At 40.2% G+C, this 16,669-nt stretch overlaps 1 protein-coding gene and 1 long non-coding RNA gene across 2 annotated transcripts; both read right to left on the reverse strand.

The window, feature by feature from the left end:
* Positions 1 to 662: 662 nt before the first annotated feature.
* Positions 663 to 3,520, reverse strand: LOC131705180 (uncharacterized). Its single transcript, XR_009310214.1, has 4 exons — positions 3,500 to 3,520; positions 3,059 to 3,079; positions 2,390 to 2,443; positions 663 to 1,400 (listed from the first exon to the last, which is right to left on the reverse strand). It is a non-coding gene; the product is annotated as an uncharacterized LOC131705180 (long non-coding RNA).
* A 7,222-nt stretch (positions 3,521 to 10,742) lies between these two features.
* LOC131705179 (zinc finger protein 23-like) lies at positions 10,743 to 15,138 on the reverse strand. The gene is made up of 3 exons (XM_059007430.1): positions 14,802 to 15,138; positions 13,421 to 13,741; positions 10,743 to 12,368 (listed from the first exon to the last, which is right to left on the reverse strand). The coding sequence occupies exons 2-3, from the start codon at positions 13,629 to 13,631 to the stop codon at positions 11,779 to 11,781; spliced, it is 801 nt and encodes a 266-aa protein (XP_058863413.1). The 5' UTR covers positions 13,632 to 13,741; positions 14,802 to 15,138; the 3' UTR covers positions 10,743 to 11,778.
* Between the last annotated feature and the right edge of the window lie 1,531 nt (positions 15,139 to 16,669).

Genomic DNA, 16,669 nt, shown 5'->3' on the forward strand with positions numbered 1-16,669 from the left:
AAGAAGCTGCTTGATGAGATTCTGGGATCAATTTAAGCTACTAACAACCAAATAAGCAAGATGGGCCGAATGGCCTCCTCTTGTTTGTAAACTTTCTTATGTTCTAGAAGCGGGAGTATTTAAATGCTGTCCAAATGCCCACTGACATTAATCGATAAACTTGACCTTGTTATAATACAAGTTAATACAGACAGCACAGTGAGTCTTTAGAGCAAGGTCAATTCTAGCACACATTTGTGATTTGTTTCCCCAGAGTTGGAGAGTAATTCATTAGTAGAAGTGAAAGATGAGAGATGGTCCAGGTTCAATAACCAGTTTAATGTAGGGAGCACACAGTAAAGTAAAAGCAGGGTTTGCCATAACGCCTCCAGCATCTCATCATGCCTCTTGGTTTACCCACAATATGCAAGTAACAATTGCCTGGGAAAGAGCAACGTGCTTCTGAACGGCTAAACCGATGACATTATAGAAACAATCAGGCACTTTCTCCTTTACTAAATATGCAATGCAGAAGAAAGAGAAATACATGAATCCTCCCTTGCACTGAAAAGAGTTCTTAGTTGTCAATAAAGAGTGCTTTTTGAATGATTTCAGTGGTGGCAGTTTGACAAGAATACATGTCATGTGAAATAAACCAGTCCAAAACAAGACATTGATGCTAATAGTTTTATTGCTTAAAAAGCTTTACAGAAAGAGACAGGCTTTTACCCAGTTTCATGTAACAGCAGATAGTGTTGTTTTGGCAGGACAGCATTTATACTGGTCAACAGTTTGAGCATTTGTTGTCATGAATGCAAATAAAGAGATTTTAAAATAATTGAGAGATGAAGAAAATCTCTATATAAACACAATGTTTTTGTCAGTCTGTGAACAAGGCCTGTCACGGGTCACTTGTGACATCACAGGGTGGCTGTGAGGAGCTGGGAGAAGAAAGGAGTCTACTGGTCAAACCTGACTCGGTGCAGTGATTATGAGCTGGAGCAAATCAATCAAGCACGCTCTCCAAGTAACGCTTTGTATATGTGCCCATGTGCAGCTGTGTTTCTATTCAAACATGTGTGAGCATGTGATCTCACTGAGAATCTGAGACTGCATGTTAAATAAGGACACCTTTCCATACTTTCCATATTATATATCCTTGAAGAGATTGACCAAATGCACAACAGAGAGCAGCTGTTTTAAACTGGGAATGGCCTGATAGAAATAAGTATGGGTGCTGTAGCTGTGTGTGGGGAGAGGGACCACAACAGAAAGGTTACAGCCATGCTACAAAAGAAGGTTTCTGGTGTGTTTAAGCTTTGCTTGCAGGTCTGCTGTCAGGAAAAATCCAGCACTGTGATCCCTGGGCGCTGCTGCAGCTCAGTAGTGCTGGCATCGCCTGCAGTGGTAGGTATGCCAGTCTGAAACCAATTGAAGACATTATCAGCAACCTGGGCAGAAAAGCTATTGTTCTGATCCATACCCTACAGAGCATTGCACAGCTAGGTAATGAGATTGTGGGGTGGTAATGGTCAGCATTGTCTAATAATATAGACAATCAGTGTCACACTGAGCTGCAGAATTGAACTCCCTCCCATGTGTAGACAGCATCCTCCACACTCTTTGTATTGCACTCCTTTGAATTACAAATTTGAGTAAAGCTTTGTGTAATTCAGCATGCAATTTCACAATCCCAAAGGGTATGGAATCAACTGCTAAACTGTAGAGCCACCACAACCTCGCAATATAATCCTATCAATAAAAAACACGGAAACCCTCTATACTAGTTCAAATGCCAAACATGCTTCTGAGGTTTTATTCAGAGCAATCCTAGATCAAAGCTCCTCTGTTTTGTCCCCTGCTTTTATATTTTGTTTCACTGAAATGACAAAAGTTCCACATGAGATTGAGGTCAGTGGACCCTTCTTCTCAACTCAAAGCCAACCCTGACATAATGACCTCCCACAGAGAACTACTGTACACACACCATAAAACAGCAGCAATCCCATTCATCAGATCTCCTGGGATTATTTGTGGAGTTGGTTACTCCGGCAGGAGATCACACACATCTAATAAGTTTAAGTATACATTTCTTGATTGCAGGAGACAGGTTAGACTTTCCTCTTTCCAATAAGTTACGAATGACCTCAATCGATCAATAGTTTGAGACAATGCAGTAGAAAGATGAATCATAAACCCATCTTGATATTTCCAGTTGAAGGATTATGATGGATGGCATCTGTTATAAAACTTATTCCAACAATTCTGTGTCTCTCTTGGATTTCCATCCATATTTGACCTGGTCGACCTCATGTTCTAAACTGATATGTAATGACACTTGGTTTTCTATTTCAAATTGTTCTAATATATCCCTCAACCAATGTATACAGAAATAATAAGGCATACTCACAGCGAGCGCAGCGGTACCCATGATGGTAGTAGAAATAGTAGTGATAGTGATGAGCTACACAAAAAAAGAAAAGAAAATTAGGAACAGTCTATTTTTAACACAGAGCTTCTTAAACCCACTGCCTTCCACACTGTAGCCCAGAACTCAACCCCCTGAGCTACTCAGGGACAGTGGTCCAGTGGTTAAAGAAAAGGGCTTGATACCAGGAGGTTCACATCCCGGCTCAGCCACTCACTCACTGTGTGTGACCCTGAGCAAGTCAAAACGTAAAACTGGAGTCCTATTGTAAGTGACTGCAGCAGCAGTTGTTGATGCATAGTACACCCCCTAGTCTTGAAGGCACTTTGGAGAAAAGCGACTGCTAAAAGACTAATGAATAAAAAAGTAATACTCAGATCCACAAGCATGCACATTGCCTTCCACTCTGCGGGGCACCACTTTCTCTAAACACTGAGCTATCAAACCCATTAACTCCTATACTACAGCCCAGCACTAACCACTAAACTGCTCAAACCCACTACCTTCCACACTGCAGCTCTGCACTCTAGTCACTGTGTCACTGAAGCCTCTCAGCAAAGCTACACTGATAAACAATTCATGCCCTGATTGAAAATAATAAATAAAACCCACTGATTGCTGCATAAAATAAAGTAGAATCCATTTACTTACCATAGTAGCATCTGTACCTTACTGTGAAAGATAACAGTGATATATTGAGTTCAGTCCATTTGAAGTCACTGCAGTGGCTGCTTTATACAAGAATGGGGCCTCAGTAGTGTATTAGAGAGCTATATATTTCAAAGGAGTGTCTCTCTATTTGTACATTTCTATTATTGGCAAAATCCAAAGACAGGGCTCCTTCTTTATATCCCCTCCCACAGTATACAGAACACCTCACTATGTAAGTATGTATTAAATGAAGATGGCATTTCTTATTAAGAGCAGCTCATTCATACTATTATACAATAATACCCCATTCCATATTCTCAACATCAGCTGTAGGAGGCCCCATTGTTAACATGTATTCATTTCTTGTGACGCGCACAGTACATGTGTATTGTATTGTAGTGTACAGTCACATTTTTATTAAAATATCAGATTCACACTTACCACGAGCACAGATGCTATAATCTGGAAATGAAATAAACATACACCATTAAATACAATTTAAATATATATATACAATTCATTTCTACATATTAATGTACCATAATAAAATAAAATACTTACAACAGTAAGCTGTTCCAAAGAAAAAGAAAAACAGAAACAGTGGTTATTGGATTGAATAGTTCACTTTATATTCATGTTTGAGTTCCATTTACTGGAATGATTTCTGTTCCTCTGAGAATATCAGTTGATTCTGATAGCTGTTACAGGCTTAATGAAGACACCGAGGGGCACACTTCAAAGTATTTCCTCCAGTCTGTCCACAATTATGAAACCACTCCATGGTAGAATATGTTGTAATACTGAAGTGTTTCTCAATGTCTTCAATCAATTGACCTTCAGTCTACAATCCATGCAGTTCACCCAAACCAGGAGCCAGCTCCAGAGAGACACACACTTACTTCTGTAGTATCTTTTGGACAGGGCATCCTTCTTCACTACCATGGACTGTGTCAGGACCACTTCAGAATCCACTTCAGGAGACAGAAAGCACGTGAAGATCAGTAAACAGTAGGTTGCATCCCTTCTATTTAAACACAGACCATGTTGAGGAACTCTCCAAATTTGGATTAGGATTTCAATATACATTAAAGAAGATTGCTGAACAGTAAGGAGCTTCAGATTTCATTTTGTTAGAGTGTGTGTTACGATGTTTTCCCCTGAGTTCAGGAGCTGCTCTTCAGTTCTAGTTGCCTGTCTTAGATATATGTACATAATGTAAGCTAGATCAGTCAAAGTGTCTTTATAGAAAAGCCAGTGACTGGATCACGCTTCCTTCTGCTTTCAATTCACTGCTATGCACTAGATGGTGATGGCACTTACTAACAGAAAGATATTTCAGTCTGCATTACATATGAAAAGAATCACACAGACTTATGCACAAAACAACTGTGGTCAACTATGAAAGGCGCTATATAAAATAAATATTGATTGATAAAAAGGTAAGGGAACAGGACAACCTTTTAGTCAAGTTATTATATCTCAGTTGGGCGATCCTTCTTACTGACATTTAAGGTGATCAATTAATACAATACGTCTTATTAAAGGTGCTGCATCAACACATTTAAATGCACATGTTAAATGCAAACAGGTGGAATATTTTCAAAGTGTATATCCCTCAAGCTTTGTGTTTTCCTCTTCCGCATCAGTGTGACAGACAGACAGACAGACAGACAGACAGAAACACACTCAACAGAAGAAGCTATAGGCCGTTTGTACTCACTGTCAGCTCTTTTCTCCATCATATTGTCTCCTATCAGGTAAAACAGAAATAGGTTTATACAGTTAGATGTACATTAGGAAACAGATCTGGGCACTTTGTGTTAGTGCCAGTAGAGAAACAGCAGCTAAATGTGCTCAGATTCACTGGGGTTTGGCCTTAAGTCTATCATCTGTAATTCACAATGTGTTCCTCTTGAAGGTTTAACGTTGTACCCACACACTACCCAGACGTGCTTTTCAAAAGGACTCACCCAACTCCCGCTCTCCTTTGAGTCCATCACTGTCCAGTTCAGCATCACTGTCACCTGAATCCTCTGCCTCTGGAACAGGGAGAAGAGAGCTTCATGAAGCAATGAAGGATTCCCTCGACTGCAGTGCACAGCTTCATAGGACACTCAACACAGGGAGGCAGAGAGTTCCCCATTACATTGCAATGCAGAGCTGTGAGGTTTAACCATGAGATTTCTGGATATACAGTAGCCCTTGATGTTATGCATGATTAGCGATGATTAGTCAGGTTGGGTTTCTAAACAAATTGTGTGGACTGTGCAGGACTGTGCTTTTTTGCATTGCTTAACTTAAACCCTGCAAATAAGAAACTTTCTTTCTGTCCTTTCTTTCTTTCTTTCTTTCTTTCTTTCTTTCTTTCTTTCTTTCTTTCTCTTTCTTTCTTTCTTTCTGTTTGTTTCTCTGTTTCTTTCTCTGTTTCTTTGTTTGTTTCTCTTTCTTTCTTTCTTTCTCTCTTTCTTTCTTTCTTTCTTTCTTTCTTTCTTTCCTTACCCAGCGCTCTCTTGTTCTCCAGTGCTCCTTCTTGCTCCTCTGAGTCTTCCAAAGTGTTGCTGAGATCTGTAAACACAGGCTGTGGTTACATTTTTAATGAGAGCAGTCCTGTGTTGTATCCAGTGCTATGAAAGGAATGACAGCATGGAATGGAGAATGCAAATGGACCGATTAGCAAAACTGGGATTTTTTTTTAAATTTTATTAAGATTTTTGTATCTGTTTTGAAAACATGTAATTATGGTCATAAAATTCTGCACTTTTGTTAATAACTGCAACAGAATAGAATAGTTGAATTAATATTATATAAATAAACCACTTTAAAGTGTCACATATTATATAAGGAAAGAAATTGTAATAAATCAACTTGCGGTAAACATATAAGTAAACAGTTTGCATTTTTAGTATCTCTTAAATAAATTATTATATTAAATCTGCGGTATAAAAAGTGGTTTGAATATTAGCACAATAAATGAAAGAGCAGGTCTGTATGTTTCAAGGATATGTATATTTTGTGAAAAAGGTCAATCAAACTGAATGAACATTTTAAAATCTCAGTGTATTTTAAACACAACCTGCAATGGTTTATTGAAGAGATGAGCAGGAGGCAAGATCGACTCGAAGGGAAATTTCAAATGCAAACCTTGATTTGTCCCCATAGTGGGAGGTGGTTGATGCAACACATGGGAGTTTTCAAGTACTCTAAATGCTGTGTCTTATTCTAGTGGAGTACAGGCTCATCAAATCAAACCCCAAGACAAGTAGACAAACCTCTGTGTTGAGAATATAGGATTGAGTTCTGGAAGAATGGATCTTACCCAGTTCTTTCTTGCTGGCCTGGTAATCATCATCTCCCAGCTCTTCAGAGTCCTCAAGGAGGCTCCTTGCATCTGCACACAGAGGAAATGGAGGGGGTGAAATCATTCTTTTAAATGGCAATGTACAAATTAAGAACAAAGAAGGATATTCTTATGGTAAGTTGATTATTTAATAATGCAGCATTGAGGAAAAGCCTGCCTTCTCCACTATGTTATCCCATGGAAGACTGTCTGCTATCTCCCTACCCTTCTGTTATTCTGATGAAAGTCAGTCAATGCCATCTCTTCCCCCATTTATTTTACGTTGAAGGCAATCAATGCAATCCCTCCCTCCCTCCCCATATTACTCAGAAGAAAGGCAGTCTTACCAGCCCCTGACAGAAGCCATGCTGCCAGGACCGAGAGGAGAATGGCTCTTGTAGTCCAGGGTTTCATCTTGACAAGGTGCTGATGCTGCTTTTCCACTCTTCAGCTGCTCTGGTCCCTCCACCCTGCTCTGTTTTATACCCTCTCCCAGGCAAATGCACTCCTTCACCACTAAACCCTCATCAAGGACCCTTTCTTTCTCAACACTGTGATACTTCACTTGAAAACAATTTCCTCTATACCCTATGATCCAAATCTATTGACACAGTGTCAGTGATCTCCATTGTTCTCTTAACACAGTGCAGGATCAGTGCTGGGGTCAGCAGGTGCAGACAGGGGGCCCCATATACAGTATTAAAGGCAAAAGAATGATTAGTTATCAGTCATGCAAAATGAAGCATTCTCTGGAATTTCATATCTACAGTGCAGTACTGCAAACACCTGGCTCACAAACATGTTCATTATACCAGGTGTTGTGGTTGAGCTGCTTCTTTCATTAGCAAATCAGTCAGCTGCTGTACAGTGTGGAGTGCATGTTTCTTATTGAAACATTTCACAATTGTACTACTAAGTCTCTTTTTAGCAGGAAAAAAATAGGATTGAAATACCCAGTGGATGTGAGAGAAAGACCTTGGTGTTGTGATAGACTCATTTCTACCAGCAACAGGGAAGCAATCATAAAGGCGAAGACTAATCCCAGGGCTTAAAGGAACGAGCTGTGAAGAGGGTACTGAATTTGTTTAGCTTGAACACAGAACAATTAGGCGGACTTGACTGAAGTCTTTAAAAACTTGAAAGGTGTTGACAAAGTTAACCAAAACTAATACCTCAAGCGTAGCACTGACACCACGGCCAGAGGACACTGCTGGAAATTAAGTGTAGATAGCCATATGTCAGAGGGTAGGAGACACCTTCTCACAGAGTGTGGTGAGGGGATGGAATGGGTTACCAAGTCATGTTGTTAGGGCTGGGATCCTTTAAGACCCGACTTAACAGTTTTGAGATCAATCAGCTGCTGCATTGATGGGCCGAATGTCCTCCCTGGTTCTGTGTTCTGAATTCTGGATCTCCAGTGTGCTGGCATTGATTGGTAACTCCTCTCTAGAGTCAGTTGTTTTCCTTGTACACTCAACCAACCCTAAATATGTTGAGAGAACAGTTGAGGGAACTAAATCTATTCAGTCTGGACCAAAAAAAAGACTAGAAGAGACTAAAGGTTTTAAAAAGTTGAAGTTAACTGTAGTCACTCTTTCAAGCACAGCAAAGAGATCAGGACTAGAGTACACAGTTATAAACTGAGTGGAGACAGACTTAGGACAGAGGGTAGGAATCACATTTTCTCACAGCAAGTTACTTAACCTCCTTGTGCTGTCCTTCAGATGAGATGTAAAACCGAGGTCCTATTGGAAGTGACTCTGCAGCAGCAATTGTTGATGTATAGTTCATTCCCTAGTCTTTGTAGTTGCTTTGGATAACAGTCAAAAAGGGCTCAGGCTGACGTGCTCCTCCGACTGGGTAACATCCCTTGCAGTGGAGTTAACAGACAATCAACAGACAAGGGAACTGAATCTATTTAGCTTGGAACAAAGAAGGATTAGAGGAGACACTTCTCAGAGTTGTGAGTGTTTGAAATGGGTCACTAGAATGGTGCTGCTGCAGAGTCATTAGGATGTCTTTAAAAAGCCAACTAGATGAAAGTCAGGGTCAGTCAGCTACTAGAAAAGTATTGATGTGCTAAATTCCCTGATCTTGTTCATAACTTTTCTTATATTATGATGTTCCTAAAGGTATTGCTGAGGCCAAGGTGGTCCAATGGTTAAGGAAAGGGGCTTGTTACCAGAAGGGTCCAGCTTCAATCCCAGCCATTGACTCACTGTGTGTGACCCTGAGCAGGTCACTTAACCTCCTCCTTGTGCTCCGTCCTTCGGATAAGATGTTAAATCAATGTCCTATTGCAAGTGACTCTGCATATAATGCACAGTTCACAGCCTACCTCTGTAAAGCACTTTGAAAAGTGCTATATAAAAATAAAGATATTATTATTAGTCTTATTATTATTATTATTATTATTATTATTATTATTATTATTATTATTATTATTATTATTTTATTATTACTACAAACTAAAAAGTTTACAACATTTGGAATTAAAAAAGAATGAATAAACATGGTGTTTTTCTTGTAATGCAATATATGAACATGTGAGCCTACATACCTTGCATTACTCTCAAATTCAGGTGCATAAGCTTCTATTTGCAACCAAAGGAGTAACTGCATCTGCACTGAAAACAGCACATACTCAAGTATAAGCGCATGCGTCAATACCTAGTGAGTATACGGTACTAAAATAAAACCTGATCTCATTGCTAAACATTACTAGCTTCAATAGTTCCTTTAAACAAACCTGTCCCAATTCCAATAATATGACGTTATTAGTACATGAATAGGTTACTTTTTAATTAACCAACCATTAAGAACACAATGAACAATGTTTGATAGTTTTAATGAGCTCGTTGCTAACAGTTAATAGACTAAACAAGCAGCACTTCAAATGAAGCCTGACCACTGCTCCCACTGAACACCTGATTGTGCATTTCAAAGGAACTTTGATGGATATCACATCACTGATGCATGTGCTGAAATATGGAAATATAAAAAGGAAATGTGTCACCAGTAGTTCAATTGCTTTTTGAGTAATGGCTTCTTTCTTGCCACCCGTCCATAAAGGCCAGCTTTGTGTAGGGACTGGCTTATTGTTGATGTGTGAATGCTTACTCTGACCTTAGACATGGAACTTTGCAGATCTCTCAAGGTCATTGTTGGCTTCAGAGTGACACCCCAAACCAGTTTCCTGCTTGCCTAGCTGCTCAGTTTGGGAGGGCTATCTGATCTGGGTAGTGTCTGGGTGGTATGATGTATCTTCCACTTCTTAATGATGTCCTTCACTGTCCTGAGAGGGATAATCAGCGCCTTTGAAATTTTCTTGTACCCTTCTCCTGCTCTGTGCCTTTCTACCACTTTATCCCTGACTTGTTTCGAAAGCTCCTTGGTGTTCATGGTTGCTTTGTCAGATCACTATGTGAGTTGCAGCTTGAAAATCATTATATACCTGAATGTAATTATCTACAAGTTAAACCACTTTGAGTACACACAGGCTGAAACCATTTCACTATTTCTGTGACCTTTCAAACATATCTTTTGCACCTGAGCTGATTTAGGGCTGCAGTAGCAAAGGGGTTGAATACTTATACAACTGAGATTAATCTGTTTTTCTCTGTAAATCTTACTTATTTATATTCTATATGCATTGTTTAACTTTAACAATGTAGAGCAGTTTGTGTAGATTCTACATGTAAAGTCTAATTTGAAAGCGTCATGCAGTACGCTCACATGCCAACAAAATGTGAAAACTTTGCAGGGCAGTGAATACTTCTGCAAACCACTGGATTTGCTTAATAAAAATGTCTTGTGCAAAATGCTTTTTCGGGTTTCCATTCACTCAGTTTATTTTACTTGAGAAAACCCGGCTTTCACACAACGTCATGTAAATGAAGGGGAAAGGTGGGGGTTGCTATATAAATTAGCCATGTGTAAAGTTCTTGTGCTGTTTTTGCAGATGGCTCATGAAAATGTTGTTTCCATGCACAGAGAACTGGTACACGAGAGAATCTAAGCTGATGTAATAAAGCTGTGATTTCTAAATACCTCGTGCCTGTTTGTTTAATAGAGTCCCCCAGAGAGAGAGAGGGGAGTATTCAACACATCAGGAGCAGAAATCACCTTGTTAAGAAGCAATGGTATGCAGCCCATTAAAGTGCTAAAAGCTCTCTGGTGCACCCTGCAGGAAACAGTATTGATTTTACACTTCAAGCTGCCCGCATGATAACTGTGGTATACTGTGCTGCGTCTTGATGTACCGCAGATTCACCATGGTATCAGGGAAGATTCCACACACACTGCAAGAGGCTGAACAATGCAGGAGGAAAAAAAGAGAAACTTGCACTCATGATAACAATCTATTTAATATATTACTAATGTGATGTAACACAATCAGAATGCTCAACAACATGATGAACACAGATTTTTGTGAGTTTTTGATCTGAACAAATTGTGATTAGGGGTGACCCTATTTATCAAGCAAGTTTATTCTTTTGTTTTCAGTAAATATTTCTGTATTTAGTCAAACGTACTCCTGTTGTTTAGGTGTCCCCAAATGTCTGCATTTCTGAGAATGTTCTCAAGTCCTGTAAGAGCCTGCAACTGACTTAACTTCTTCACACTAAATGCAGGGACAGGATTACACATCTGTGTGAATGTTATGGTGTCTTTTAAGGTTTCCTAACTGACTGAATCTCTTCCCACAAACAGCACAGTGATAAGGTTTCTCTCCTGTGTGAATGCGCTGGTGCCTTTTAAGGAATCCTAAGTCACTGAATCTCTTCCCACAAACAGCACAGTGTGGCAATGTGCCCCGCCCCTGTGTGCAATTGTGTGTTATGTGTTGTATGTTGCGTGCGTGTGTTAATGTTGGTGTATAGAGATTGGTACACGGGATATAAACGGGTCTGTGTTTCACGTGTATTTAAAAATGTAGATTTGTATTTAGGCACGAGGAGGGCACAAATCACTTCACGTGCTGGTTAAATGTAATATGTGAGCACGGGGTTGCACAGAATTAATTCACGTGCTGGGATTCAAGTGAATAATTAATTAGTAATTGAATCCCAGCACAACAGTGTATATAGATGCACATTTTCATTCAGTCAGGGTTGGGTGTTCGAGAGTGGAGAACGGGTGAGAGAGAGAAGGAGAAATAAGTTTAAAATATCAATTGCTATTACGTGCTGGTAGGACCAGCACAATACTTATTTATTTAAAACTCACCGTGTTTGTTTGTGTGTCTGTCCGTGCACTGTATAGTCCGTTTTGTTTGTCTCTTTATTTTGGCGTGAAGTGCCGTGTCCTGTTTTGTTTTGTGTTCAAACCTTTTATTTTCTGTGCTGTTTATTAAATGCTGAGCACAATCACGCGCCCAGCTTCACCAAACCACATCTCTCTGTTTATTTATTTCCTGGCTCTGGTCTGACACCACCCACTCCGGCCGTCTTTGTGACACACAGTGATAAGGTTTTTCTCCTGTGTGAATGCGCTGATGGATTTTAAGGTTTCCTAAGTTACTTAATCTCTTCCCACACTCAGTAGAGTGATAAGGTTTCTCTCCTATGTGAATGTGCTGGTGTCTTTTAAGCAGTGATATATGATTGAAACTCTTCCCACAATCAGCCAAGGAAAACGTAGTCCCTCCTGTGGGATTTCCCTTGTGAGTTTCAGGAGTGTCTAATTGACAGGAACTCTTCCCACCTTTAATAGAATGAGGCAAGGTCTTCAAGTTGCCCTGGGTTTCAGAATTGTTAAAACACACAGAATGTGGCGTCTCTGTACTCTCCACAGTAAGTGGGTGTCTGTCTTGTAAGGAAGGGATTGTAACTGAGTGAGTTCTCAATGTCTTCACATATTCTTCTTGGGGTGTTGTTTCTCTGTGTTTCTTGCACTGTGGTTTGCCTTTAGAAGAGTTTTTGCACTGGGGTGATAGAGTGGAGTCGTGTTCTCCTTCATCTACTTTAGAAGCTAAAGAAAGAAAGAGAAGAGAGACAAAGGTTATTGTACAGCATTCTTCCACATGCACTGTTCTGAACACAAGCGAATGAGCAGTTCAGTGATTGGTTGCTTGAGATGAGGTGGATTCATTCACCAGTTAGTGTCCCGCAAGTTTCAGTCACAGCAAGAATGATGTCAACATGTCAGCCAAGTGGAAAATGAAAAACATGCTTTTTTTTAATGTTTAAAATGGAATATTTTAAATCGAGCCAACAGAGCATCATGAAAAATCCTATTTAGTACCTGCATTTTGATAGTACTGCAATGTATCTAATATTTAATTTGTTTTTTGATAATTAATAATTAATATAGAAATTATCTGTTGAGCTGGTCTGCTGTACAGAACACCTCCACACACATACTTACTGTACTGTGACAATAATAACACAGCAATGCTTACTGTGAGACACAGAAAAGTGAAATGTGGCGTTTGCGAGCAAACATTACAGTCCTCGGGATAGTTGCAGTGAGATGAGCGTTTAAAAATTATACTGTATTTGCATAAAGTGTAAGAAATAAAATAAGACTCATGTTGGTGATCCTGCTGCATACATTCTCCACAGAAATTCTCTACTGAAATGTTTCTTCTGGTGACGCTGAGCAACCCGACTGGATTTGGCATCACCCAGTGATGGGACATGTGATCCCTGCAGCTCTGTAAAGCTGTGGGAGCAGAACTGCAAACAGCCTACCAGGAATAAGGAAAGGCAAAGATCTAACACAGGGGTGTCCATCCAGACACAGGAGTATCACTTTATATAACTGAACCTGTTCAATGTGGAGTGGAATGGCCTCCAGGAGCGTGATTGGACACCGCTGATCTCACAGCATTCTAAAGAGGCGTGGCAGTGGCTGCACATCTAGCAGGTGCCTCAGAAGCAAGCACAGTGATGTCCTTGTTGACATAGTGGTTGGGCAGCTCCCCTTGGTTAAAATATGAATCTCAAGCACACTGCTGGTGTTCAGTACCAGGTTCTGCAGGATGAACAGGCAGCTCAATGCTGCTTGTTTTGTAGGATTACCTCTAAATCCCAGTTCACATTCAGATGGAGAGTCATCACACAGGTTGGATCCCAGCTTGTTGTTCTCCTCAAGTGTACAGACATGATTTTCGTGAGGAAGTTCCTCTGCGATAGGGACACATTCCTGCTCTATGAATTCCTCTTTAATAGGAACACATTCCTGTTGAGGGACCTCTTCATCTTTAACACATGCCAGCTCTGTAACCTGCATTAGACTTGCACACCACTCCTGCTCAAAGGACTCCTCTTGTGTGTAAGCTGCTTCTATCTTTGGCCATTCCTGTGCTTCAGATTCAGGGATAGCGTGGCTCTCTTTGGGATCTGTGGGAGACAAAACAGTATACAATTAGATCTCTTACTTACTAGCTAGGTTTGTTAGTTGCTTTGATCAGGGATTTAAAGTTACTGTTCCTCAGTTATTTCGTATAGGGGTGAGCCGGTATAATAGTTTGGTGGTTTAGGTACATGATGGCATTGATACCATTCCTGTTATTCTACATTGCAATTATCGGTTAACGCTGTGTTTGTGTTCCTATGAACAAAGTGAAGGAAAAGGCATTTTCATATGAACATCTTTTTATTCTACGTCCTGTACAAAACAAGACTCAGTGCTGCTGGGCTTTCTCACCTCCTGTAGCCTCACACTGGAGCATTGCATCCACTTCTACCTCCCTGTCAATCACCATCATGACCGCCATTCTGCCATTGCATTGTTCTAATGCAAACATCCATTTCTCTACTGCAAACATGCTTAGAAACCAAGCCAGGAGACTTGCAGTCTTAGCAAAGTGTCTGAGGAATGTCTTTTTGTTACCTGATACTGTATTGTGAGAACGGTTTTGAAGGAAACGGTCAACACAGAATACAAGTTTCAATGTGTCAAATACAATGAGCAGACAAGCGACTGCAGCAGGATAGCCTGCTTATTCTCAAAGCAGTTTCATTTAAACACGTGATTTACACAACTCAAACTTTTTAAAGTGCAGCAATATGTTTTCCGTACAAACTCATCTCTGCTCTTAAATAATAACCTGGATTAGTAAGTGTTTATAAGCAATATGAGCGATCGTTTCCTAATTCTGCTTACCATCAGCTGAACAAAGTACTTTATTTAGAGACTCAATCTAGAGACTCAATAAAATGATACAATTCAGTTGACACCTTACTGTGTTGTATTTACTTCCTCCAACTTCAACCTTTAATTGAACTTGAGGAACCACTCGGGTCCAAAATCTTACACCGGGTTGGTGCAGGCAGGGTGCTGCTGCCGCCCCCTTATTCACATTGTCTTAAGAGAAATTCTAACCAAAATCTTTCCAATAGAAGGTGGTTTAAGGTGTTTGATTGACCAAGCAATACCACACAATAACATCAATCTTACCTTGAAATTTTAAAGGTTGTTTAATGTCTGCATGTGTAGCGTTTATACACCCTCGCACAGCTTTCAGCTCGCTCTCTGATATTTCCAATCTCAGCTTCAGACTTTCATTCTCTTTCTTCTTTCCAGCAATTTCCACTCTGAATTCAGTGAATTTGCTGCCGACAGCTTTAGTAATCGCACACAAGACGGTGTGTAGAGCCGCTTTCACTGCGTGCTCGATGGTAGAGGCGAGCTCGTCTTGAAAGAGCGACACGGACACACTGACGCGTCCATCTTCACTGGTTTGAGTTTCACACTGGTCTAGCGGAATCCTCTTTTCATTCAGAAACGACGCCTGCGGTTTGTATTTAGTAATATTTATTTTTTACTGTAGCCTTCCCATTCAAATATATTCATCACTTCTTCTGGTGTGATAAAGAAAGAACACAAACAACATGCTTTGCAAGGAGTAACTTTATTTTCGTCTTTCAGAATCGCGCAGAGCTCTGCTGGAGCTTCAACGCGTTTGTTTCTCAGTAAATCATCTCATTGAAAAGCTCGACTTGTCTGTAACTGCGACTGACGCGCTCTGCTCTGTGTGTGAAATTCAACACAGAAAAGGGATGCTTTCCTTTTCACGGAACTCCGTGCAGGTAATAAACAAACACAAAAATCACTAATTATTAGAAAACATTTCATCCCTGCCTAAATACTTTAAACAGCAGGAGACAGCGTGTTGTAAAATCATCACTGACTGCAACCACCTCTCCACGCATAAACAAAACAAACCTCTCTATTTCCTGCACTGAAATGAAAGCGTCACTAGCAGAAGGCGGGTCTGGTTGGAACCATCGCGTATTATTGGCTGTAGAAACACTCTATCCCCAGCATGTGAGCCTGATTGGCTGTAGAAACACTCTATCCCCAGCATGTGAGCCTGATTGGCTGGCCTCCCTGTCGGAGGCGGTTATGAAACTGGATGCCAGAGTTCGCCATGTTGGCTCTTTCAGCGCTGTGTTCAATGCGATGCATTCAGGCGCATTAAGTAAGTGAGCCGCTCAGAAAGCACACGGAGCTGAATTTAAATGACTTTACGCTCTGCTACAGGAGAGCGCTGAGCGACTTTTAAAAATGGAGAATAATAATGATTTGTTGTTTGTGTTTCTGAGGTGATGGTAGATGAAATGGCCCCGTGTGAAGTTACTGTCCCCTGCTGGACCTCGCTGAGTTCGGCGCTCTGTTTGGACTGAACCTCATATCTGGCTGTGTTTAATACCGACAATACCGACGTTAATAATGAACATTATGAATAATATTAATACTACAAGCCTAATAATAATACATTAATAACTATAAAACAGCTCTACATTTAAAAAGAAAAATGAAATTAAATGATACAAATTCGAAAACAACCATTTTTACATTATTGTCTACATGCATCATCTCAAATAATTACAGTGTCATTTATCAGACCCTTCGGCGTTGTCTTTTGAAGAATTAAACCTGCCAGACCGAACGCAGGCTAACATTCAATCAATCAATCAATCAATCAATTATTAATATATATTTTCTATAGCGCCTGATATGCGCTTCACAAACTCTACTTAAAAACAAGAAAATATCTAATTGTAAGCCTGGTCAAACAAAATAAGTCTTCAGTGTAATTTTAAACAAAGAGCGCTTTCCACGATTTAAGATGCTTTAGAGAGACAGAATATTGGAATTGGCAGCCGAAACTGGGCGATAAAACTGCCTGTGATCAAAGTGGGCAGAAAAGTTGCATACTTTGCATACCGTATTTGGGAGAAAAGAAAACGGATCATCTCTGATTTGCGACGTTTCCATGGTTCGCTCCGGCCACTGCCGTGTGGCTGGTTAAAACGATGTTC

Source organism: Acipenser ruthenus, chromosome 35 (assembly GCF_902713425.1).
Source record: "Acipenser ruthenus chromosome 35, fAciRut3.2 maternal haplotype, whole genome shotgun sequence".
NCBI classification, from domain to species: Eukaryota; Metazoa; Chordata; class Actinopteri; order Acipenseriformes; family Acipenseridae; genus Acipenser; species Acipenser ruthenus.

Coding starts and splice junctions, on each gene's coding strand:
- LOC131705179 (XM_059007430.1), bottom strand. CDS start 13,631: ATGCAGGTTACAGAGCTGGCATGTGTTAAAGATGAAGAGGTCCCTCAA. Junction 12,369..13,420: donor ATGTGAACTGGGATTTAGAG/GTAATCCTACAA, acceptor TTCTTTCTTTAG/CTTCTAAAGTAGATGAAGGA.